This window comes from Coregonus lavaretus (assembly GCF_964263955.1).
Source record: "Coregonus lavaretus genome assembly, contig: HAP1_SCAFFOLD_1385, whole genome shotgun sequence".
In the NCBI taxonomy this organism is placed as follows: Eukaryota; Metazoa; Chordata; class Actinopteri; order Salmoniformes; family Salmonidae; genus Coregonus; species Coregonus lavaretus.
The window spans coordinates 38922-64288 of NW_028159755.1; the positions used below are offsets into that span (position 1 = coordinate 38922).

Below are 25367 nucleotides of genomic sequence, written 5' to 3' on the forward strand. Positions count from 1 at the left end.
AGGCACATGACAGTCCGCTTGGAGTTTGCAAAAAGGCATCGAAAGGACTCTCAGATCATAAGAAAAGAGATTCTCTGGTGCTGTAATCGCTGCCAAAGGTGCTTCAACAAAGTACTGAGTAAAGGGTCTGAATACTTACGTAAATGTGATATTTCAGTTTTCGTTTTTTATAATTTTGCCAAGAATTATAGAAACCGTTTTTTGCTTTGTCATTATGGGGTATTTTGTGTAGATTGATGAGGAAAAAGTCAAGGGGTCTGAATACTTTCCGAATGCACTGTATACAACTCACTCACTCATACTCTCTAATAATCACTTAATTTTCTTTCTCTCTTTCTTCTTCTCTCTATCACATCACTCTTTTTTTTTTTTCCTGCATTTGCACTCTCTCTGTAGAGATGTAGCGAGAGAGACTAGCCACTTTTCATTCTTAACATGTTCTCTACTGCTCTCAAGGTTTACTTTTGAAATAATTCATCGGAATTGCCATGAAATAGTCACTTAGATTTACATTTCCCATGGGAATATCGTCCATTTGGAAGTGGAGTTCTAATGTATATGTAAATATCTTGACTCGTCTGGTGGGGCAGTAGGTAGCGGGGTGGCATGTAGCCTAGAGGTTAAGAGTGTTGGGCCAGTAACCAAAAGGTCACTGGTTCAAATCCCTGAGCTGACTAGGTGAAACAAAATCTCTTGATGTGCCCTTAAAGGGATACATCGGGATTGAGGCTCTTTGTGTAATTCCACAGTCAGATTAACTTGTGGATACCATTTTTATGTCTCTGTGTCCAGTAAGAAGGAAGTTTAGAGGTAGTTGCACTAACATAGCATGCTAGCAGATACCCATAGACTTCCATCTATTGCGCTAACGCTAGTTATCATTGGCTCATGAAACTACCTCTAACTTCCTTCATACTGGACACAGAGACATAAAAATGGTATCCATGAGTTCATCTGACTTTGGGGAAGTAGATAAATGGCTTTCTTGTCAAAATCCCAAAGTATCCCTTTAAGCAAGGCACTTAACCCTAATTGCTCCTGTAAGTCGCTCTGGATAAGAGCATCTGCTAAATAACTAAAATGTAAATCTTAAACGTAAACCTTTTTCTGAAGGATCGGTGTGGGGAGTAAAACAATTAAAATGCATTGATTAGGTGACTATATTTCCTCAAGCTAAAATATGATATTCAATTTAAGAATGCCTGGGTGGGAATCACAGAATTGTTGCCCAAGCTCAATTTGAATATAAGATGGAGTTGTAAAGTATCTATCTTAGGCCTTAAGTGCCACATTCCCTCATAAGGGTTATGTCTATACTTTCTCTCAAATCCTGAATCATTCACTAAATGACACCTGCATCTTTTGTAGAGAGACAAACAATGCTAGCTACAGTAAAATAAACATCTTGTCAGGAGTGAAAGAGGGGATGCATTCTGATTGGTCTGTGTGGTATGATTTCCCTGATGAGCAGGTGCTGTTGTGTGTGTGATGAGCTGTTTAGTGAGAGAGGACACGCTTTAATCACCCTCACAGTTTCTTTTGTTTCTCTTAATGAAAAATCAAATTGTGGCAGCATGGCTGATATCATCGTGTCACACCTGAGCACCCGTCCCATACTAAACTGACTGGAAGAACTCCTGGGAGCTATCGATTAAAACATATTCAGAGAAAGTTGCTAGCTAACAAAGATCCCCCAATACATGTTACAGAGACTAGGTCTTTGGCTGACTGAAAGGGAATATCTGTAGTAACCAGTGTTATATGGTACATTCCTCCCTGAGTCAAATCAAATCAAAGTGATTTTTGCAATATCCACCGTGCCATGCATAGGAACGTGGCAAGACTGACAGCTTCTCTGAGCCAGGCAAATTCATTCATCAGGATAATGATAATGGATATATCCAAAGAAATGGCAATAGAAACTAAGGTAAAACAAAGGTGCACATGGTTTGCTGTTATTTCAGCTGCTTGATGTGATTGTGTGTTATCTTTAGTTGGCTAGCTAGCTAGCTAGCAAAGGAGAAGTAACGTTAGCCTAGCGATCCTCTATAACTATTTTATTGACTGGACAATCAGCTGGTTGCTGCCTATTTATCAATTATTTTTAAATCATTATTTTCTGAAGCTCTTGTTGCCTATTTATACATTATTTATCTCTCGTCATCATTGTGTCTCGTCATCATTGAACCTCTGCTAGCTAGCTACATGCCAATGATTTGTTTAGCATAGCAACATGGAATGAATAGAATGAACGACTGGGACAAAACATGAGAATAGAATTAACGACCAGCCTGTTTGGTTAGCAACTTCAGAACTAACAACTGTTTTTTGCCCGGACTATATAGTCTGGTGGAAGAATTAAATAAATCAAATGTACTCATTAAAATAAAGTTTTTAATGAAAACATGTAATTATTATTATTTTTTAAATATATTGCCAACCATTTCATAAAAGCAATACGGCCCTCGAACCCAGGATTATCGTGTGATAACCTCCTCCTAAGGACTTGGCTTCGCCTCCGGCCTAAGAACAGCCCTTAGTCGGGAGTTATCACACGATATGTAAGGGTTGGTGTGAGGTGTGAGGTGTGACCCAGGTGCGGTGCAGGATATACAGTAGGCAGTAGGCAGAGATGGTGAAACAAGGATCTTTACTGGTGGTCCCGAAGCCAGAATACAAAATAACGGACTTATCACGATAAAACAAAGGCGGAGCAAATAAGTCTCCAAAAACCGGCTGACAGCCAAAATATAAAATACTACCTAAGACTGAAACAAATAACGAAACAGGGAGAAGACTTTTCAAGTACCTGTACATAGGTCTCCGATCAGACACTGAGTAGAACTGCTGGACATAGAGAAACTAGCAGAGAAAACTGAGCAAGGGAACACAGGGAAGTGAGGGCATAAATACACAGGTGAATCAGATAGACACAGGTGACACCAATAGGAATATGATTTGCCTCGACTGTGAGTGAGGAGTTGCCTAAGGTTGTCGGAGGATGACACCTAGTGGGTCGCTCCGGAACTGCGTCCCCTCCTGTAACAATGATAATCCACGGGTTCTCATGCCTTATTGCTTAATTCTATGATTCCAACAGTTCACCTAACTGTTTTGATCTATATTGCACGTCAAATCGCAATCACAATATTTGATAAAAATAATAATCGCAATTCAATTTTTTGCTCATATCGTGCAACCCTAGGTAGGAGCATTATAGAGTTCAACTTTTTTTTTGTAAAATCACCATGATTAAAGATTAGGAGAGTGTGAATGATGAAGAGGTCTAATTATGGCATTTTAAATGGACCCTTCAATTTAGATCAAACTATGGATTACACCTTTTTAATCCTTCGCACTTCAAAGTCAGATTTTAACTTCTAATCATTTCATTAAATTACTATTAAACCACAATGGGATTTTCAGGACTAAGATATTAACTGCTTTCTGGATTTAAGGATTACAGGGTTTCAAGAGGACGGTGATAATTAAACATCAATGCTACATATCTTCTACTATAAAGTTCACTCATGTATCTCTTTAAGACTCTAATAGCTTTGAGGGCTTTCATTAGGATGTTTAAGCCACAGTGGGGTATCTCCCATCAACACAGGCTCTCTTACCTTGATATTGCTCTCGGCTGCAGTGAGCGAGGCCTGCAGCTTGTGGGACTTCTCCCTGTGTTCCCGGGCCTCCTCCTGCACCCTCTGCAGCTCGGAGCGCAGCTTCCCCAGGGTCTTCTGCAGTGCTGCCTCCTGCATCTGGAACTCCCTCCGCAGCTCCGCCTCTGTCTTCTTCCAGGCCTGCAGGTTGTCTGCGGTGAGCTGCTGTGTGCGCTTCATGGCCTCCAGCTCGCGCTCGTAGAAGGCTTGGGCCTTGTTGAGCTTGGCCTCGTACTCCTCCACCAGCCTCTTCTTGTCCCCCTTAATCTCCTCCACACGCTCCGACAGGGACTCCACCTCAGCCTTGTGCAGCTGGCCCAGTTTCTCCTGGTCCTTGCTGTAGTTCTGGTTCTGGCTTTGGTGGCTGCGGAGCAGCTCCGACACCTCCTGCCGATGGTTGGCCTTTAGCTCCTCCAGCACCAGCTTCTTCTCCTGCTCAAACTGGGCCTGCGCCGTGCCGAAAGAGCGCAGCTTCTCCTCGAACGAGTGCCGCATCTCCTCCACCTCGCGGGACATAGTTACCACACGCTGTGTATGCTGGGCCTCGGTGCACAGCTGCATGTCCTCCACACGCTGCCGGTAGGTCTCGAACTCGGCGAGGGCCTGACGCTTCATGCGCTCGTGCAGCTCCATGGACTCCTCGAGCGACTGGATGCGCTGCTTCAGGTCCATCTCATCGCTGATCTTACTCTTGTACAGCATGATCTTCTCCCGCGTCTCCGACAGGATCTGCTGCACCTCCTCCTCGTGCGCCTCCTTCAGCGTCTGGATGGCCGCCTCGTGCTCGTCGTTCTTGGTGTTCAGGGCGTAGATCACCTTGGGGAGGCAGAGAGAGCATCATTATGGTGGTTGAGAAAGGATAGCATAGAACAAACGCATATCCAATGGCTTGTTTGAGCAGGTGCTGGAGATCAAAGTAAATGTTCATCAGCAAGAAAGTTCAAACTGTGTGGTGATGTGTTATAGCATTGTCCTCAAACTAAAAGGGATACCTTGAAGGTTTATCATTACTTTGACTTCCTGAAACAGTCAAAAAACACTTATGAGACAGATGATTGACAGTTAAGTGAGTGGCTGACCTTTAAATCCCCAAAATGACTTCCAAATGAAAGCCTGGATAATCTGACTACAAAGTGATTTTCTGGTCACACAGAATTTAGGGGGGAAATACATTTTACATTTATAGTTCAAGAGCCATGAGAAATTCCCCCTAATCTTAATCCTCCCTCCCCTCTACTGATCCAGGGTGCTGGCTCCGGGCTGCTGCCCTAAGGAATAAGGCTATTTGTTTTCTCACCAGATAAACATAGTCAATAATTCATCACTTTAATACTTTTGAAAAGCATGTCATAAGAAGATGCCTTTTCTGAGAATTGTATTCATATTTTATACGCCAGGGTGAAAACAGGGTGTTGACAACTTGCCAGTGTTTTTGATATGCTAAAATGTTTAGAAAATGTTAACTTTAGACCAACTCCTATTGTTATCACTCTTGTGACTGTCCATTACAGCTCTCCATCAAATAAGAGCAGATGCAACACATTGTACCCAACCAGGTAGGACCTTTTTTATCAAAGGTTTATTCAAGAAAATACTAAACCAACAGGCATTTCTTGTTTGCTATTGTGACCTCTACTGCTGTGCCATCCCTCAATCGCATGGCAATCTCTCAAAGGAGATAAAAGGCCTATGTAGCAGGATCTCAGCTCAATTTTCATTATAAACATAATATTAATATTTGAATACCCTCAATGAAAGGCATTCTATGGGAATGAAAGGGCCCCAGCTTGTGCAGTTTCTCACGAGCGATGAGGGCTGAGTCAGAATTCATTTCCATAATTGTTTTGACAAATGACTAGGGGAAAGAGCTAAAAGTTCTGGGCCTATCTGGTGCTAACGCAGCAATCTAGCCAGCCACATATGAAGAGAGAGATAGAGAGGGAGTGATGAAGAGCGAGATAAAGAGAGAGTGATGATAGAGAGAGTGCAGTCTGCAGTCCCAAGGGCTCAGTGGGTGAGAGTAGTGGACTGAGAGACAATGGCTTTGGCAGAGAAGCGTTCAGTGATGTCATTGTCCCATAATGGATTCTCCCCTCCATTTGACCTGAGAGGAACCCTCCCTGCCTGCCTCTGCCTCTCTCTCTCTCTCTCTCTCTCACTCTCTCTCTCTCAAAAATATCGACATCATAGTTATGTATTGATTGCAAACTCTTAACTCAACATAGTAAAGTATTGCTGCTGCCTGGATAAGTGAGAGGTATTATTACCATCAGCCGCCCCCACCTCCACAGATCAATGTGTGGAACTGCTGGCTGAGATGTTCTCATAATGACAGTAATCTCGTTCCCAGACACTTCCGCCCAAATGCGCCAAGAGTCTGGTGGACCAACCTGTCAAGCTTGGCCTTCGTTAGCCAATACATAGACATTGACTTAATTGGCTTAATCTACCAACCAATCACCTCCCACAGCACCTTCCCCCTAACTCTCCCCCGTACGCTAGCACACCACAAGCGCAGAGCCACGCAATGCAGTCGTGTGATTCACAAAAATTAAATGACAAATACTTTACTCAGTAGGTCACTCCAATAGAATGATATGGTCACTCCCACTAAGGCCAACTTTTAGTGGTTGATATCCCAGCCTTATTATGCGCTGTGTGCATAAATTGTGAAAGATGAATCAGTGATTGTAGATGGATGCATTCATCACTGCCGGGATGAGACCAATATAACACTGGCTGCGTTGTAGTCAGTCTGAAACATGAGCCGAAAGCCCCAAGAGTAGGCATAGACCTACTTACCGCTAGCTACGAATGTGTAAACTAATTGTCTCAGTCATAACACTAAGCTACAATACCTGCAGAGAGGTAAGCCTCATTCATGTTCCCAGAAATGTTTGAAGATGCTGAAGATAGAGAACAAAGAGTGATCCCTTAGATCATAAAAGGCAAAGACACCTCAGGGCAACACTGGAGATGGTTCTGGTTAAGGTTTCAGAGCGAACTACTCAATATTTCCCATCTCTCACACTCTGTCATACAGAATACTGATACTCAAAGAAGTAGGAATCTGACTTATTGCCATAAATGAATGATGATCATGTCACGCCCTGGCTCTGGGGACTCTTAAATGTTGAGCCAGGGTGTGGACTTGTTATGTTTAGTTTTCTATGGGTTTTGTTCTAGATCGTTTATTTCTATGTTGGCCAGGGTGGTTCCCAATCAGAGACAGCTGTAGCTCGTTGTCTCTGATTGGGGCCCATACTTAGGCAGCCTGTTTTCACCAGTTTATTGTGGGATCTTGTTCCGTATGGTTTGTTGTATTACCTAGGACTTCACGTATCGTTTTGTTGTTTTTGCTCGTGTTGTGTACACTTAATAAAAGTATGTACGCCTATCACGCTGCGCCTTGGTCCGCTTCTCATAACGATCGTGACAGATCAGTGATTCAAGGTGGCAAGATTGAGACACGGAAGTGAACCGGGGTGGTCAACTCAAAGCTCTCTGGTTGTGGGTGTTCATATCTAGGCTGAAGTCAGCATGTTTGGCACATAAATCAAATAAAATCAAATTTTATTTGCCACATGCGCCGAATACAACAGGTGTAGACATTACCGTGAAATGCTTACTTACAGCCCTTAAACAACAATGCATTTATTTCTTAATAAAAAGTAAAATAAAACAACAACAACAAAAAAGTGTTGAGAAAAAGAGCAGAAGTAAAATAAAATAACAGTAGGGAGGCTATATACAGGGGGGTACCGGTGCAGAGTAAATGTGCGGGGGCACCGGCTAGTTGAGGTAGTTGAGGTAATATGTACATGTGGGTAGAGTTAAAGTGACTATGCATAAATAATTAACAGAGTAGCAGCAGCGTAAAAAGATGGGGTGGGGGTGCAAATCGTCCGGGTAGCCATGAGTAGCTGTTCAGGAGTATTATGGCTTGGGGGTAGAAGCTGTTGAGAAGCCTTTTGGACCTAGACATGGCGCTCCGGTACCGCTTGCTGTGCTGTAGCAGAGAGAACAGTCTATGACTAGGGTGGCTGGAGTCTTTGACAATTTTGAGGGCCTTCCTCTGACACCGCCTGGTATAGAGGTCCTGGATGGCAGGAAGCTTGGCCCCAGTGATGTACTGGGCCGTACGCACTATCCTCTGTAGTGCCTTGCGGTCGGAGGCCGAGCAGTTGCCATACCAGGTGGTGATGCAACCAGTCAGGATGCTCTCGATGGTGCAGCTGTATAACTTTTTGAGGATCTGAGGACCCATGCCAAATGTTTTCAGTCTCCTGAAGGGGAATAGGCTTTGTCGTGCCCTCTTTACGACTGTCTTGGTGTGTTTGGACCATGATAGTTTGTTTGTGATGTGGACACCAAGGAACTTGAAGCTCTCAACCTGTTCCACTACAGCCCCGTTGATGAGAATGGGGGCGTGCTCAGTCCTCTTTTTTTTCCTGTAGTCCACAATCATCTCCTTTGTCTTGGTCACGTTGAGGGAGAGGTTGTTATCCTGGCACCACACGGCCAGGTCTCTAACCTCCTCCCTATAGGCTGTCTCATCGTTGTCGGTGATCAGGCCTACCACTGTTGTGTCGTCGGCAAACTTAATGATGGTGTTGAAGTCGTGCCTGGCCATGCAGTCATGGGTGAACAGGAGGGGACTGAGCACGCACCCCTGAGGGGCCCCCGTGTTGAGGATCAGCGTGGCAGATGTGTTGTTACCTACCCTTACCACCTGGGGGCGGCCCGTCAGGAAGTCCAGGATCCAGTTGCAGAGGAAGGTGTTTAGTCCCATGGTTATTAGCTTAGTGATGAGCTTTGAGGGCACTATGGTGTTGAACGCTGAGCTGTAGTCAATGAATAGCATTCTCACGTAGGTGTTCCTCTTGTCCAGGTGGGAAAGGGCAGTGTGGAGTGCAATAGAGATTGCATCATCTGTGGATCTGTTGGGGAGGTATGCAAATTGGAATGGGTCTAGGGTTTCTGGGATAATGGTGTTGATGTGAGCCATGACCAGCCTTTCAAAGCACTTCATGGCTACAGACGTGAGTGCTACGAGTCGGTAGTCATTTAGGCAGGTTATCTTAGTGTCCTTGGGCACAGGGACTATGGTGGTCTGCTTGAAACATGTTGGTATTACAGACTCAGTCAGGGACATGTTGAAAATGTCGGTGAAGACACTTGCCAGTTGGTCAGCACATGCTCGGAGTACACGTCCTGGTAATCCGTCTGGCCCTGCGGCCTTGTGAATGTTGACCTGCTTAAAAGTCTTACTCACATCGGCTACGGAGAGCGTGATCACATAGTCATCCGGAACAGCTGGTGCTCTCATGCATGCTTCAGTGTTGCTTGCCTCGAAGCGAGCATAGAAGTGGTTTAGCTCGTCTGGTAGGCTTGTGTCACTGGGCAGCTCGCGGCTGTGCTTCCCTTTGTAGTCTGTAATAGTTTTCAAGCCCTGCCACATCCGACGAGCGTCAGAGCCGGTGTAGTACGATTCAATCTTAGTCCTGTATTGACTCTTTGCCTGTTTGATGGTTCGTCAGAGGGCATAGCGGGATTTCTTGTAAGCGTCCGGGTTAGAGTCCCGCTCCTTGAAAGCGGCAGCTCTACCCTTTAGCTCAGTGCGGATGTTGCCTGTAATCCATGGCTTCTGGTTGGGGTATGTACGTACGGTCACTGTGGGGACAACGTCATCAATGCACTTATTGATGAAGCCAGTGACTGATGTGGTATACTCCTCAATGCTATCTGAAGAATCCCGGAACATGTTCCAGTCTGTGCTAGCAAAACAGTTCTGTAGCTTAGCATCTGCGTCATCTGACCACTTTTTTATTAACCGAGTCACTGGTGTTTCCTGTTTTATTTTTTGCTCATAAGCAGGAATCAGGAGGATAGAGTTATGGTCAGATTTGCCAAATGGAGGGCGAGGGAGAGCTTTGTGGAGTAAAGGTGGTCTAGAGTTTTTTTCCCTCTGGTTGCACATTTAACATGCTGGTAGAAATTAGGTAGAACGGATTTAAGTTCCCTGCATTAAAGTCCCCGGCCACTAGGAGCGCTGCCTCTGGATGAGTGTTTTCCTGTTTAGTTATGGCCTTATAAAGCTCATTGAGTGCAATCTTAATGCCAGCATTGGTTTGTGGTGGTCAATAGGCAGCTATGAAAAATATAGTTGAAAACTCTCTTCGTAAATAGTGTGGTCTACAGCTTATCATAAGGTACTCTACCTCAGGCGAGCAAAACCTCGAGACTTCCTTAGTATTAGATTTTGTGCACCAGCTGTTGTTTACAAATATACACAGACCACCACCCCTTGTCTTACCGGAGTCAGCCATTCTATCCTGCCGATGTAGCGTATATAGCCCGCTAGCTGTATGTTGTCCATGTCCAAATGTAATGTAAATGTTGTCCATGTCGTCGTTCAGCCACGACTCGATGAAACATAAGATATTACAGTTTTTAATGTCCCGTTGGTAGGATAAGCGTAATCGTAGGTCATCTAATTTATTTTCCAATGATTGAAGATTGGCTAATAGGATTGATGGAAGAGGCAGTTTACTCGGTCGCCATCGGATCATTATGAGGCACCCCGACCTACGTCCACGATATCTCTTTCTCCTGCGAATGACGGGGATTTGGACCTTGTCGGGTGTCTGTAGGATATCCTTCGCGGCCGCCTCGTTGAAGAAAAAATCTTCATCCAATACGAGGTGAGTAATCGCTGTCCTGATATCCAGAAGCTCTTTTTGGTTATAAGAGACGATGGCAGAAACATTATATACAGAATAAATTACAAATAACGCGAAAAAACACACATAATAGTACAATTGGTTAGAGGGCTGTAAAACGGCAGCCATCTATTCTCGGGCACCATCATCATTTAATGGAGAGGCATCATCTGCCTCAACAGGGGAGGGCTCAGGTCTGACAAATCCACTGCTTCTCCTATTCTTCTCTCCTGGCACTGGGGCTTTAATCACTCCTACTGCCCAGTGCAAGGGTCATTACTAATGTCTTTACATCCGCAAATGGGACCTTGATGATAGCGATTATCACCGCCATTTGCAGAGGAGTGCGGAAGGGTAACATATTGTTCAGTACAATGGGGCACTTGGTAAACGGGGCCAAATTAGCTTTGAGCAGTGGTAACTGCCTTGGTGAGGCTGTAATCACATTCTGCTCTCCGTGCTGGAGATCAAAATGGGGGACGGTTATGTATTTTCAGTCTTAACGGACAGCCCTGCAGAATGCCTGACATGCCCAGGCTGTCATCAATGTTCGGCTGCCTTGCCATTGACTGTCTGCATCAGTATCAGTATTCAGTTGAAGCCAACATAAAGGCAATCTTGCTTTTGTGACTTTTTTTTCCAGTTATGTTTACAGTTTTGTCAACCTAATTCCTGACTCGTATTCAGTATTAGTTGGACTAAGTAACGTACAAATATAGCGCATCAACCACCTTAGACGCCCCTTAAAGAAGTGAGATGCTGATTCGCAAAGCTACTGAATATGCATTAAGTGTGGAAAAGGATTGAATGAAGTTGAAAGATAGTCTAGTGCTAATTACAGTAATTATATGCATATTTTCCACTAAACTGCAAGGTGCACCTTAATCCACGAGGTAATTAAGGCAGATGAGGGGGTAGGACTGGGCCGACTCTGTAAACGTATGTTGGTTTCATACAGAGGGAACACTGCTATGATGAGCTTCTCCAGCAATGTGACACCAACACGTCCCCCACTGCAGCATTTACATGGCCTGATTGTGAATACGTTTATTTTAAAAGCCTGACTTAGCAGTAGCCTACATATTCATGTATTATTTTTAAGCCGCTCTCAGACAGAAGATTATGGTTTGCGTAACATAGGTAGTAGTTGTGTAAACAGCCTTTTTGCGTAATCTTATCTAAGGCAGGTTTGACTGATTGCGGCGTCATTGCTCTGGGCATTATTGCTCTGAATGCACTATATGTCCTTCATAGAGAAACTACAGACACTCACTGATGATGTTGTGTTGGTGTTCCTCTCTCTGTTTTGTTGCGTAACTGTATTGGTGCGTTCTTAATTATTGGGATGGATGTATTTTTCACAGCTTCATTATAGTGATGAATATTTCACACGGCTCTATATAATCTGCAATACTCATTTACAATTCTTGGTCTAATCATGATGCACTGTACTGTAGGCCGAGATTAGAAACGTTGACTTCCCTATCGGTCTTCCATTGAGATTTAGCCTTTTAATTACAACCGAGACACATGGCAAAGGTCAAAGAAAGTGATGTGTTCCACTTGCCTTCAGACAGGAAGTGCCTGTGTTAATGGATGGTGGAGTGGTTACCTTTGGTGTGTGGGTGCAAAACAAGTCATGCACCAATTTGTCTCTGATTCATCTAACTACCTTGAAAGTCTAACTGAATGAGATCTAATTCCAAAGCACTGCAATCTCCTCCTTCAGAAATGTAATGGTTGATTAAGATCATTAAATCACATGCCTCTCATTTTAATACTGTTAAAATATGCTTCCTTCCAACAACATCGTCTATGGTCCCTGATCTTCCTCAGATACTAACCAGAGGATTCATGCCAACTTTGGGGATACTGCCTGATCAATCTCTAATACTGTGTACTAGGCTGTAGCACTGGGTGGTGAGAAAAGCCTTGATTACAGTGGTTCCCATTTCCTTAGCCGGCCTTGACAGGTTTAGTCTATGTTTACCAGGGGGATTTAGTGCCTGCTGCTGGAAGGCACGGTTGCCAGGCCCCTGGTGTCACCCAACTTGGGAAGCACCCTCTCTAGGAGGTGGAGGCTGTGAGCAGGGCAGAACACAGAAAGCAGAACACATCAGTAATTATCTGCTGGAAAGGAACAGTGTAAACAACATCTGTCTGAGAATGTGTCCAGGGCTGGACCTACTACGTCTTGCCAGCCACTCAATTACATTTCCTACTTTGAGGTAATTTTATAGCATTTCAATTCAGATAACTTTGCGTTTGAGTAGAGAGACACAGACATTATTAGTACAAATATCAGTATGTATTTTATTACTTTTTTTATTTAACTAGGCAAGTTAGTTAAGAACAAATTCTTATTTACAATGATGGCCTACACCGGCCAAACCCGGACTACGCTGGGCCAATTATGCGCCACCCTATGGGACTCCCAATCACGGCCGGTTATGATACAGCCTGGAATCGAACCAGGGGGTCTGTAGTGACGCCTCAAGCACTGAGATGCAGTGCCTTAGACCGCTGCACCACTCGGGAGCCTGAGTATGACTTGCTTTGTTCTGCAGTTATTTGCCATAGAACATTATGAGAACATAGACTGTGGTATTGCTGGAGAAGCTGCCTGTATAAAGGCGCATGTGATCATGTCTCCACACATGACTGGATGACACCTCAAACAATGCAAGAGGACAAAATGGTTTAAAGATCTGGAAGTGACAGAAAAGCTCTTTATAGATCAATAACAACAGTATTTTGGAGCCTATTTATTGAGTGAGGCGACAGACAAGGCATCTCCTAGTGGGGTTCGGAGCATCCTTTTCAGAGTGCATCGCAGGCAGCGCGCTGTGGTGCATTTGTTGTGTGATCCATCGCCCTAGGGGGAAACAGGCTGATCAGCCGGGGAAGAAGAAGCACTACTGTTGACCTCCTTTCTCCCCCTCATCCCAGGAACTAGCTGGAGAAATGAGACAAGGCAGAGGGAGTGGAGTACTAGAGGACTTTCATACGAAGCGCTCCATCAGCTCAGTGACTAAACTTTCTAAAGCACTGCCTTGGAAACCAGGCCCTGGACTGTTGTGGAGATGAGAGAGGTTTTACTGATATAAATTCCACACGCTGCCGAGTCTGACACGCTCAATCCCAATTCCAATAGTCACGCAATCATCTGAACAATGTTTTATGTTCACTTCAAAAGAGCTGTCCAGGTTATATGAGGCTCTTTGCCCAAGACGATATGGAATCGGATTGTCTGCCAGGGAGGTATGCGTTCTTCCACTCTTCAGTTACTTGAGTTCAGTGGGCCTCAGTAGGCCTCTCTGTTGGGGGGCTGAAACAGGGAGGGATGTGGGTCAGACTAACAGATTCCATGGTGTCAGTGACCCTGATATGACAGTCTGTCTGGACACACTGTGACAGCTCAGTGGCGGGGCGGGTCTCCTTGGGCCAGTGAATGGAGACCAGCTGGCCACTTGGTCGGTCGGTCTGTTTGTCTCTTGGCTGTCTCTCCTCACCATCTCCAGAACCCAACAGGACTGGGTAGTGGTGGGCAGAGTAATCTCTCATGGACAGACTACGTAAACATAAAATGGTACCGTAGATCTGTCATGATACAACGGGAAGAGTGAGATAAAGCAGCATTAGTTCCGGTGCTTGGGTTTTTCCTCAATAATGATTTGGACAAATCACAATTTTGCATGTGTTAGCATCTTTCAAATTTCGGAAGGGGAGGGGACATTTGGCCCATAGACTTGCCCGTAACTTGCAAAGAGAGAGGGTGGAGCTCTTCGCTCCGGTTCCGATCCTCGTTCTATCTCTTCTCTTAACACGGTATGGACCCAGAACTTAATCAAGCATCTGACCAATTACGCAATACTTTAGTTCCAGGTTAACCAAGATTATGGGCAGAGAGAGGATTCAGCTCTACCCACACAGGGCAGCCCTGCCCATGCATGGGCTCATTAAGAGTCTGTACAGGCCTTCTGCTGGCTGGAGAAAAGCCCATGTGAGAGTAAGGGGGGGCCTCCATCCTGCATCCTAGTATGATCGCAACCATGGCCCATGGGCCCCTCCCAAAGCACCACCTTGATCTCAGACCTGTCAACAGGGCTTGTCACATAGCGAATGCATAACTCCACTGGAGAAGTGTGAGCCAGGAGAAAGCTCAGTCTTTGAAAGCTCACAGTGCCATTGTTGAGTTGGAGTTCTAGTGATCGAAGAGAGGAAGCTGGGTAGGGTTTGTTCCCTACAATAATTGGTTATTCTGATCTCACACTATGCACATTCTTCAGTGCACTTACAGATAGGGCTGTGACGCTCATAACATTTTAGATGACAGTAATTGGCCAGCCAAATGACCACAGTCACCGTAATAACCGTTCGAATAGCAAAGACGCACATTTTCTCCTCTCCTCCGCTCCTGACCGCATGTGCTGCCATAGAAATAGAATGAATAGAACGGGCATCCCCATTTAAGTCATGACATAATGGGTGGACTGGCGGCCATTGTAAGTGTACCCATAGGAACAACGCAGGAAGTGTACTGTACCCATCAATATGTGCTGTGATTTGTTGAGTCAACTCATCTGAAATTACAAAAAACACATTCCATAGAATGAGGCATATAAGTTAAGATCATTTGAATGAACATTCTACATTACCATGGAAATTATTGCATCACAATAGCAGGCAGTCATTGCAAGTGTACCAGTCAAATTGCCAGGGTTAGAGGTTCCAAGCCTGTTCTATTCATTATATTTCTATGTGTGCTGCTTCTGCAGGAAGGGGGCATTGCCTAGGCAACCGAAGACTCATTTGCTACAACACCTTGCTTGTTTCAGCAAGGAGCAACAAAGTTTCATCACGTTGTTAAGAGTCCATGTTACCGCACGAATGCATGAATGCCGTTCCAGTCAGCTGGTTCAGTCAGCTGTTCTTTTATTTTCATGACGGTCTTCATCCATAACCGTAAGTTACACGGTTATTGTGCCATACTTAGAGGCATAACATTTTTTGAGAATTTAAAAAATGTAATAGTCCCACTTGAGAGCATATATTTTATTGAGTCATTTTTATGGTTGTTTTTCACTCTGGTCTGAAATGCAATCTGAAGAGAGCACTCGTAATTTCTACTATAGCATGAGCTTTGGACCAAATATTTGCAATACATTTGAATGATGGACACTACCCTGATATTGAACCCTTGGCCAGGAAGATGGGGTCTGTTGTAGTGAGGAACTGCAGTCAGAACCCATCCTGACATGGACACCGACAGGACAGACAAGTTACAGACAATGGCTGGATAAATGGTCCACAGCACCACTGTCCCCTTTCTAGACTCTCTGGACTTTACTTTTCTCCTCTGGACAAAAGACACTTAACAGCAATCTGTAGCTTTCTGACCATAAAGGTATGGGAGAGCGATTTTAAGTTCAGGCTAGGCGATTTTGCAGAAAGAACAAAGTTACATTAAGTAGGTCAGCAGCCAATAGCACCAGGCTTTATCAGTCCATAAAAATATAAACCTTATTTATTTTTGTACTTATATATTGTATATTGATTTTTTGTGGTGTGGTTTTTATATAGTAATATGCCACTTAGCAGACGCTTTTATCCAAAGCGACTTACAGTCATGTGTGCATACATTTTTTGTGTATGGGTGGTCCCGGGGATCGAACCCACTACCCTGGCGTTACAAGCGCCGTGCTCTACCAGCTGAGCTACAGAGGACCACATCATCATAGCTATATAAGCCCTTGGGCTTCCAACCACACCTACACACCGTTTTATATTTGTTTTTATCTGTATTGTTGTTTATCACTTATTTTCTTTGGTGAAAATAAATTAAACCTACATTCTATAAAGCAGCAGAATCCATCCACTCTCACCTTTACCTGTGGCGAATGGGAAGAAATTGGACAAAGTGATGTGCATTTAAGAGAGTGTGCTGTAATTTCAGCTCACTACCCAGCTACTATCTGCTGGTAACTCAAAGCAGCCTCTGGGAAGGTAGTTGCAAACAGGCACCCGGTTCCAGGATGTGGGCCAAGTTAATTAAATATCAGCTCTATCCTTGAGCAGCATGGAAAATCCAAAGAAAACCACGATTTGATGAGCAATTAGGATTAAAAAAGCCTGCTGTTCAAACACTTTGCTATTTATTATGGGCTTCTACAGAAGCTTATTTGGCCTCATTAGAGACCACTGGTCTCAAAGCTACCTGTGTCACACAGCTGCATGGTCTTCCCACTCCTCATTTATTCAATTCCGTCCTGATTACATCAAATCCCTCACATACTACTCATCACTCCATTCCCATTCCCAAACCCACTCACTACAAATCCCATAAAGAATTCTCGGAGGGATTCCTATTACCTCACTAATTGGCCTTACTTCTGGAGACATTCCGCTAAGCACCACCTGGTTATCTACTCAAATAGGGAGTATGTTACAAGCCAAATTAGTTTACCACCCAGCAATAACCGCTTTACAGAAATATTTTATGAATTCACATGTTTCTATGCTTCAGTCAGTGGGGTCATGAATGTGAACCTGGCAAAGAACTTGGCTCAGTCAATAGCACTTTATAGGAAGCAGAACAATGCTTGGCTCGGATGAGCCTATAAACTGAAACCCTTCTCCCTGAACTGTACTCAATGTGTTTCTCAGAGTTGAGTAGAGTAAAGCTTTTGGCTACACCTGAATAGAGCCTTTCTCTAACTGGATGTTATAACTGGGTCTGATCAATAGACATATCTAGATTTACTGGGACTGCAAAACTTTTGACTTTTGTACAGCTGACCACAATAACTCCAGTATTGATTAAAGAAGACTTTACTGTGCCTTTCGGCAGCGAAATACTTTGCAGGGAAACGACAGTGAGCGAGACATATTATTGACCAATGAAAAATGCATGAGTAGAGCAAGCAGAAGATGAACAATACAATATCTGAATTCCAAATCATAGCCTCTTGTTCGACACAGTGTCCTTGATAACTTTGTACAGTACTTTATACTCTGAACTTTGCAGACAGAAGGCCTAATCATGATGCGGATAGGAGACGGCAGAGGTAGATGAGACACAGTATTGGAAAACATTTGCTCTGGTGCCGTCCGTGGCCCAAACCAATATTGGATGCGGGGAGCATAAAGGTCAGCTCCACTGAGGAGCTACAGGTGTGCCTCTAGACCTTTCAGAGCTCCACTGTCTCCTGTTTACCTACGCCTGGCTAGACCCCCAAGGAATCTGAGTAGGGACGTCAAAGGTTCAGGCTGCTGCAATCACTATGGAAGCTCCAGTCTAGAGCGCCTGGTTCAATTGTGTTTAAAAGCATTTTTTTACTCTCCAGGGTGAAAGTAGTGAGAAAGATGTAATTGTTGTAAAAAATTGTGTGTGCTTAATTTACTATGAATTATTTTGACATGATGAATTACTGTATATTACGCTTATTTCCCTATATTGGGCAGAGTTTGAGTTAATGAAGCTGCATACAAACATGGTCTCTTTTTTGCTTTATTGAGTAAGGCAGCTCCAAAATGTTTCAGCCTAGCTCAGTGCTTTCTGTGTTGGTGGGGCAGCCAGCTGAAAATACGTAGCGTAGGTGTTGGTAATGTTCTCTAGTTACGCAGGGATTGGCTCAGTGTTCTGTCACTCATGGGGACACTACGTCACCGCCAAGTCTAAGGGTAATGCTTGAAAATTCAAGCCCTTTGGGTGCTGCCATAGAGTTACATTAGAAGTGCCCATCCAAGAAGGCTCAAGGTCATTGGCCACAGATAAAATGACGTCAAATCACGTTATATCTACAGTAGCTTTGATTGGACTGATCGTGTCAACATCATATCTTCAAAATCTTAGCTAGCAGTCATCATCATGAATCAAGACGACAATCTACTGGCAAATCCTTTTTAATCCTTGTCATATGAAGATAAATAATGAGGAGAAATTATAGATAAAACGTATCGGTGCTCATCGGCTATTGGACATAAACATTACACAAGTTGGATATCACAAATTCAACAATGAGTGGTTTGGAAGGAATCAGTGGCTAACTGCAAGCATTCCAAAGCAATCACTAGCCTGCTATTTAGTGGAGTGGCTGTGGGGCGGCAGGTGGCTTAGTGGGTAAGAGCGTTGTGCCAGTAACCGAAAGGTCGCTGCTTCTAATCCCCGAGCCGACTAGGTGAAAAAATCTGTCGATGTGCCCTTAAGCAAGGCACTTAACCCTAATTGCTCCTGTAAGTCGCTCTGGATAAGAGTGTCTGCTAAATGACGTAAATGTAAATGTGTGGTCCCAAGTCTGGGATTAAGGGTCTCTTTTCCCATTTTAAAATGATAAACATTCAACATTGGCCATGCTGTCAATGAAGCATGATTTGTGTCGCTCTCAAAACAACTGTTAACTTGGAACTGCGAAATCTGACTTCAGTGAGTTCAAGACAACTGGGAACACAGGAAAAACAAGCTCCGACTGGGAAAATATGTTTTGAACGGTCATCCAACTCGGAATTGTAAATCCAGAACTCGGTTCTCTTTCTAGTGCTACGACCTGAAGATCACTGACGTCATCATGATTTGACCTTGTTTTTCCCCCGCGTTCCCAGTTGTCTTGAAAGTACCATAAATCCAGAGAATGCCAGACTTTGATGACAAAGTTTGATGACAAAATTTGCCCACGAAGGACCGCCGCGCCACCTTCCTGTTCAAGTGAGCACAGCACAACAAGGTGAGTCCAAAAATGCATTGTTTGCTGCTCCATCCATTTTCCAGGCCTTTGTGAACGAGGTGTTTCGGGACATGCTTGGTCGCGGTGTGGTGGTCTACATCGATGACAACCTGGTGTTTCCGCTACACGCGCCGAGCATGTGTCCCTGGTTCGCAAGGTACTGGTCCGACTGCTGGAAAATGATCTTTATGCCAAGGCAGAGAAGTGTGAGTTTTTCCAGCAGTCAATCTCCTTCCTCAGATATCGCATTACCAGCACAAGTGTGGAGACGGAGGGAGACCGCATTGCAGCCGTGCGTAATTGGCCGACTCCAACCACGGTAAAGGAGGTGCAGTGCTTCTTTGGCTTTGCCAACTACTATCGAAGGTTTATTCGCGTCCAAGGTAGGGATAGGAGCTGTCCTGTCTCAACGCTCGGGTATGCCACCCAAGCTCCGCCCCTGTGCCTTATTTTCTAAGAAGCTCAGCTCGGCGGAACAGAACTACGGCGTTGGTGATCGGGAGCTGCTGGCTGTTGTCCGAGCTTTGACGGTGTGGAGACATTGGCTCGAAGGGGTGAAACACCCTTTCCTCGTCTGGACAGACCACCGTAACCTGGAGTACATTCGGGCAGTGAGGAGGCTGAATCCTCGCCAGGCCAGGTGGGCCCTCTTCTTTACCCGGTTTGATTTCACACTCTAATACATTCCGGGTACGAAGAACGTGAAGGCAGACACACTGTCTCGGCTGTATGACACAGAGGAGAGGCCCAGAGACAACACCCCCATACTCCCGGCCTCATGCATTGTGGTGCCGGTAGTATGGGCGATGGACGCAGATATAGCGCAGGCATTACGCACAGATCCATCTCCACCGCAGTGTCCAGCTGGGCTGCAGTACGTGCCTGCGCTTATCCGTGATCGTCTGATCTACTGGGCACACACGTCACCCTCCTCTGGTCATCCAGGTATCGGTCGTACAATGCGCTGCCTGACCGAGAAGTACTGGTGGCCTACCTCGGCTAAGGACGTGAGGGTGTATGTTTTCTCATGCTCAGTGTGCGCCCAGAGTAAGGCATCTAGGCACCTCCCAGCGGGTAAGCTACAACCTTTACCAGTTCCACAACGACCATGGTCTCACCTGAGTATTCTCACTGATCTTCCCCCTCCCAAGGTAACACCACTATCCTGGTCGTTGTGGACCGCCTCCTTCCTCTGCCCGGTCTCCCCACGGCCCTACAAACTGCGGAGGCTCTGTTTACTCATGTCTTCCGGCACTACGGGGTACCAGAGGATATAGTGTCCGACCGAGGTCCCCAGTTCACGTCTAGAGTCTGGAAGGCGTTCATGGAAAGTCTGGGGGTCTCGGTCAGCCTGACCTCTGGATTTCACCCCGAAAGTAATGGGCAGGTAGAAAGGGTGAATCAAGATGTGAGTAGGTTCCTGCGGACCTACTGTCAGGACCAGCCGGGGGAGTGGTCGGTGTTCCTGCCATGGGCAGAATATGCTCAGAACTCTCTCCGCCACTCCTCCACTAACCTAACACCCTTCCAATGTGTTTTAGGTTACCAACCGGTCCTGGCACCGTGGCACCAGAGCCAGACCGAGGCTCCTGCGGTGGATGACTGGTTTCGGCACGCGGAGGATACTTGGGACGCTGCCCACGTTCGCCTCCAGCGCGCCGTGCGTCGTCAGAAGGCCAACGCTGATCGCCACCGCAGGGAGGCCCCGGTGTTCGTACCGGGGGATCAGGTCTGGCTCTCGACCCGGAATCTGCCCCTCTGCCTGCCCTGCCGGAAGCTGAGCCCGCGGTTTGTGGGGCCGTTTAAAGTCCTGAGGAGAATAAACGAGGTGACATACAGGTTGTTACTCCCCCCTGATTACCGTATTAACCCCTCGTTTCATGTGTCTTTCCTCAGGCCGGTGGTAGCTGGTCCGCTCCAGGAGTCTGAGGTGCGGGAGGTTCCTCCACCTCCTCCGGACATTGAGGGGGCCCCGGCGTACTCGGTCCGTTCCATCCTGGATTCGAGGCGTCGGGTGTGGGGCCTTCAGTATCTCGTGGAGTGGGAGGGGTACGGTCCGGAGGAACGGTGCTGGGTCCCAAGGCGGGACATCCTCGAAACCTCCCTGTTGAGGGATTTCCACCGTCGCCATCCAACTCGCCCTGCTCCGTGTCCTCCTGGCCGTCCCCGAGGCGTCGGGGGGGGGGGGGGGGGGGGTACTAACACGACTTCCGCCGAGGCTGCCTCCCCTCCTGGTTCGGGCAGGCTTTGGCGTTCGTCGTCACTGGTGTCCTAGCTACTGCCGATTCCATTCTCATCACTCCACTTGTCATGTCTTGTCAATCACACACACCTGGTGCTCATTCCCCTAATTATTATGTGTATAAGTGTTCCCTCTGTTCCCCTTGTCTTTGTGAGTGATTGTTTGTTGTGAGAGCATGTAGCTCGGTTGAGCTACTATTCACTGTGTTTATGCCAAGGTGGACGTTTTCCCTTGTAATAGTTTTGTTTGACGCTTTGGGCGTTTGATTTATGTCAACGGAATAAACTCTGGACTTCGGTATTTTACCTCCTGCCCCTGACTCCTTCATTCACACCTCGTCACAACTGTTCTGATTTGGTAGTGCACATGTAGCCTATAACCTGTTTTAAAGAAATGTAATCATCGAATATTGTAAGCGCTTTCATTGTCTGCTTATATGCCCCCTTTATTTATCATACGGTTCTGACTTGGTGTACAGAGAGAACACTGTAAGAACGGCCCATGTTCTGAATTCTGTCGCTGCAAATTTCAAAAGTGCTGAACAAATAGTTATATTGACTACGTCCATCCTAGCTCGCTCATTAATGTCTTAATCACAATTACGGATTGCCTCTTATCCGCTTGTCGTCCCCTTATGCCATAGGTTGTACATCTTAATTGTCACGATTCAGACAGACGACCAGAGGACCACAATTGCGACACACCAGAAAGTTTATTAAACTTAAGGGAAAAGGGAAGTAGGGAGTGAATGAAGGCTCCAGGGGTAACAGGGGTCCCGTCCAATGTGCTGGGTCTGTGCCCCCCCCAGTGGCAGCGATGCGTCCTATGAAGCCGGTGGTGGGTGGTCCAGAAGTCCTGGGGGGGGGAGACACAGACACAACAGGGCGGAATGAAACAAGGCAGCAGTACAGTTCAAGGGGAATCCAAAATACGTAGTAGCAAGGCAGAAGGCTGGTCAGAGTTACCGGGATCGAAGAGTAGTCAGGAGTCGTAATAGCAGAAAGCAGGTCTGGTTTTCCTGGGGCAGAAGAGTATCCAAGAATCAGGCAGGTCCGGGGTCACAAAACAAGGGTGAGCCAGAAGCGCGAGCAAACAGGTTCCGGGTGTGAGCTTTGCAGACGATCTGACAAAGGAGAGCTGAAAGACAGGACTTTAAATACTGGGAGAGGTTAGTGGGTAATGCAGCGCAGCTGGCAGAGTAATTAGAGCCGAGCAGAGCAGGGACAGGTGGAGCTAGTTAGGCTGAGTAGAGAGAGAGTGGTGAGCAGAGTGGAAGATAGTGGAAACAAATACGGTGGTAACCCGGTGGAGTGAGAGGGCTCATGACAGAACCCCCCCCCCAAGGGACGGCCCCAGAAGTCCCAAGAGCAACACCACGCCGGGCGGGAGGAGGGGAGCCGGAGGAGGGCTAGAACTCCTCCGAACGGTCCGAGTGAACGTCCTCATCCTCGGAGGAAGCCGGAGGGCCGTGGTCGGGAGATGGGACAGGTCCCGAGACAGGATCAGGCACAGGACAGGAAGCCGAGCGGGCAGGACGGTTAGGGACCCCTCTGGGGCGGCCCCTACGGATTGCAGGTTGATCAGGATGCCGTTGGTGGAAAGCGGTGATGAGAGTCCTATCCACAATCCGACTAGCTGGCACCCAGGTCCTTTCCTCAGGTCCATAGCCCTCCCAGTCAATGAGGTACTGGAGACCCCTACCCCTCCGTCTGGACCGAAGCAGGCGGCGGACGGTGTAAACCAGACCACCATCGACGAGCCGTGGAGGAGGAGGACCAGGCGCCGCAGGGACCAGCGGACTCTCATGGATGGGCTTAATCTTAGACACATGGAAAGTGGGGTGCACCCTCAGGGAATTAGGCAGTTGGAGCCGGACAGCAGTTGGGCTAATCACTCTTATGATAGGGAATGGGCCAATGAACCGAGGTGCCAGCTTCTGCGACTCCACCCTGAGTGGCAGGTTCTTCGATGACAACCACACCCTTTGACCAACATGGTAGGTGGGAGCAGGAATTCTCCGACGGTTGGCCCCGGTAGTGTAGCTGGCAACGGATCTGAGGAGTGTGGCTCGGGCTTGTGACCAGGTGCGGCGACATCGACGGGCAAAAGCAAGTGCAGATGGGCAAGTAACCTCCTCTTCCTGGCTGGCAAATAGAGGAGGCTGGTATCCAAAAACACATTGGAAAGGGGACATACCGATGGCAGAGCAGGTCAGGGAATTGTGTGCGTACTCCACCCATGTCAATTGCTGCGACCAGGAGTGGGGGTTGCGTGAAGTCATGCATCGCAGTGCCTTCTCGAGCTCCTGATTAGCCCGCTCTGACTGCCCATTGGATTGGGGATGGAATCCGGAAGTCAGACTGACTGTGGCTCCCAGCAGGTGACAGAACTCCTTCCAAAAAGCGGAGGAGAATTGTGGACCACGGTCAGAAACTACATCCCTTGGCAGTCCGTGGATCCGGAAGACGTGTTCCAGGACCACCTGGGCGGTCTCCTTGGCGGTTGGGAGCTTGGGGAGGGGAATGAAGTGTGCCATCTTGCTGAAACGGTCAACGATGGTGAGAATGACGGTCATGCCCCTTGAAGGGGGCAGCCCCGTGACAAAGTCAAGGGCGATGTGAGACCAGGGACGTCTGGGCACAGGCAGGGGCTGCAGCAATCCGGCTGGGGGCTGGCAGGACGACTTGTGTTGGTTGCAGATGGGGCAGGCTTGGACGAATTCCCGTACATCCTTCCTCAGAGAGGGCCACCAGAACCTCTGGGCGAGCAGGTTGTAAGTGCGGGTGGAGCCAGGGTGACAAGCTAGGCGGGAGTCATGTCCCCACTGAACGACCTGGGACCTCAGGTCTTCGGGGACAAAAAGGCGGTCAGCTGGGCAGGTGCTGGGACCTGGCTGGTTACGGAGAGCCTCCAGCACCTGTTCCTCAACAGCCCAGGTCAGAGCTGCAACGATGCAGGGATTTGGCAGAATCGACACAGGGTCCTTGGAGGGGGTGTCATCCTTCTGGAATTGACGGGAGAGGGCGTCTGGCTTGGTGTTGCGTGATCCAGGCCGGTATGACAGAGTGAAATTAAACCTGGTGAAGAACAGGGCCCAGCGGGACTGCCTGGAGTTCAACCGTTTGGCCGTGCGGATGTACTCCAAGTTCTTATGATCGGTCCAAACGAGAAATGGAATGGTGGACCCCTCCAGCCAGTGACGCCACTCCTCCAAGGCAAGCTTCACAGCCAGCAGCTCACGGTTCCCTATGTCGTAATTGCACTCAGAGGGGGACAACCGACATGAGAAAAAGGCACAGGGATGGAGCTTCCTATCCTCCGCAGCCCACTGAGAAATCACAGCACCAACTCCCACATCCGAGGCGTCCACCTCCACAATGAATTGCCGGTCCACATCAGGCATCTGGAGGATGGGAGCGGAGGTGAACCTCACCTTGAGGGTACTGAAGGCCTTGTCGGCTGCTGGGGTCCAGGTGAAGGGTTGCTTGGTGCTGGTTAGAGCAGTGAGAGGGGCAGCAACGGTACTGTAGTTCCGGATAAACTTCCTATAGAAGTTAGCAAACCCCAGAAACTGTTGCAGCTTCTTTCGGTTCTCCGGAACTGGCCATGAAGTGACTGCTGATACTTTGGCAGGATCCATTTGGATACTTCCCTCTGCCACTATGTACCCCAGGAAGGCCACTGTCTTGACGTGAAACTCACATTTCTCTGCCTTGGCGTAGAGGGAATTCTCCAGAAGACGATGAAGGACTTGCTGGACATGGCGGGTGTGTTCAGACAGGTCTCTGGAGTAGATTAAGATGTCATCCAGGTAAACGAAGACAAACTTGTTTAACATGTCCCGCAGTACATCATTTACTAGAGCCTGGAACACAGCAGGAGCATTGGTGAGGCCAAAAGGCATAACCAGATACTCGTAGTGGCCTGTTGGTGTATTGAATGCGGTCTTCCATTCATCTCCCTCCCGGATCCGCACTAGGTGGTAAGCGTTTCTGAGATCCAACTTGGTAAAAACAGT

General features: G+C 46.9%; 1 protein-coding gene across 1 annotated transcript in view; it reads right to left on the reverse strand.

Moving 5' to 3' along the window:
• Positions 1–25367, reverse strand: part of LOC311122473 (protein FAM184A-like) — a gene marked incomplete at its 3' end in the record, with an annotated part of 95345 nt that overhangs the window by 37398 nt on the left and 32580 nt on the right. Inside the window, exon 2 of the mRNA XM_084196822.1 lies at positions 3624–4478. Within this exon, the coding sequence (XP_084052948.1) occupies positions 3624–4478 (855 nt within the window). The remainder of the gene's footprint in view (positions 1–3623; positions 4479–25367) is intronic.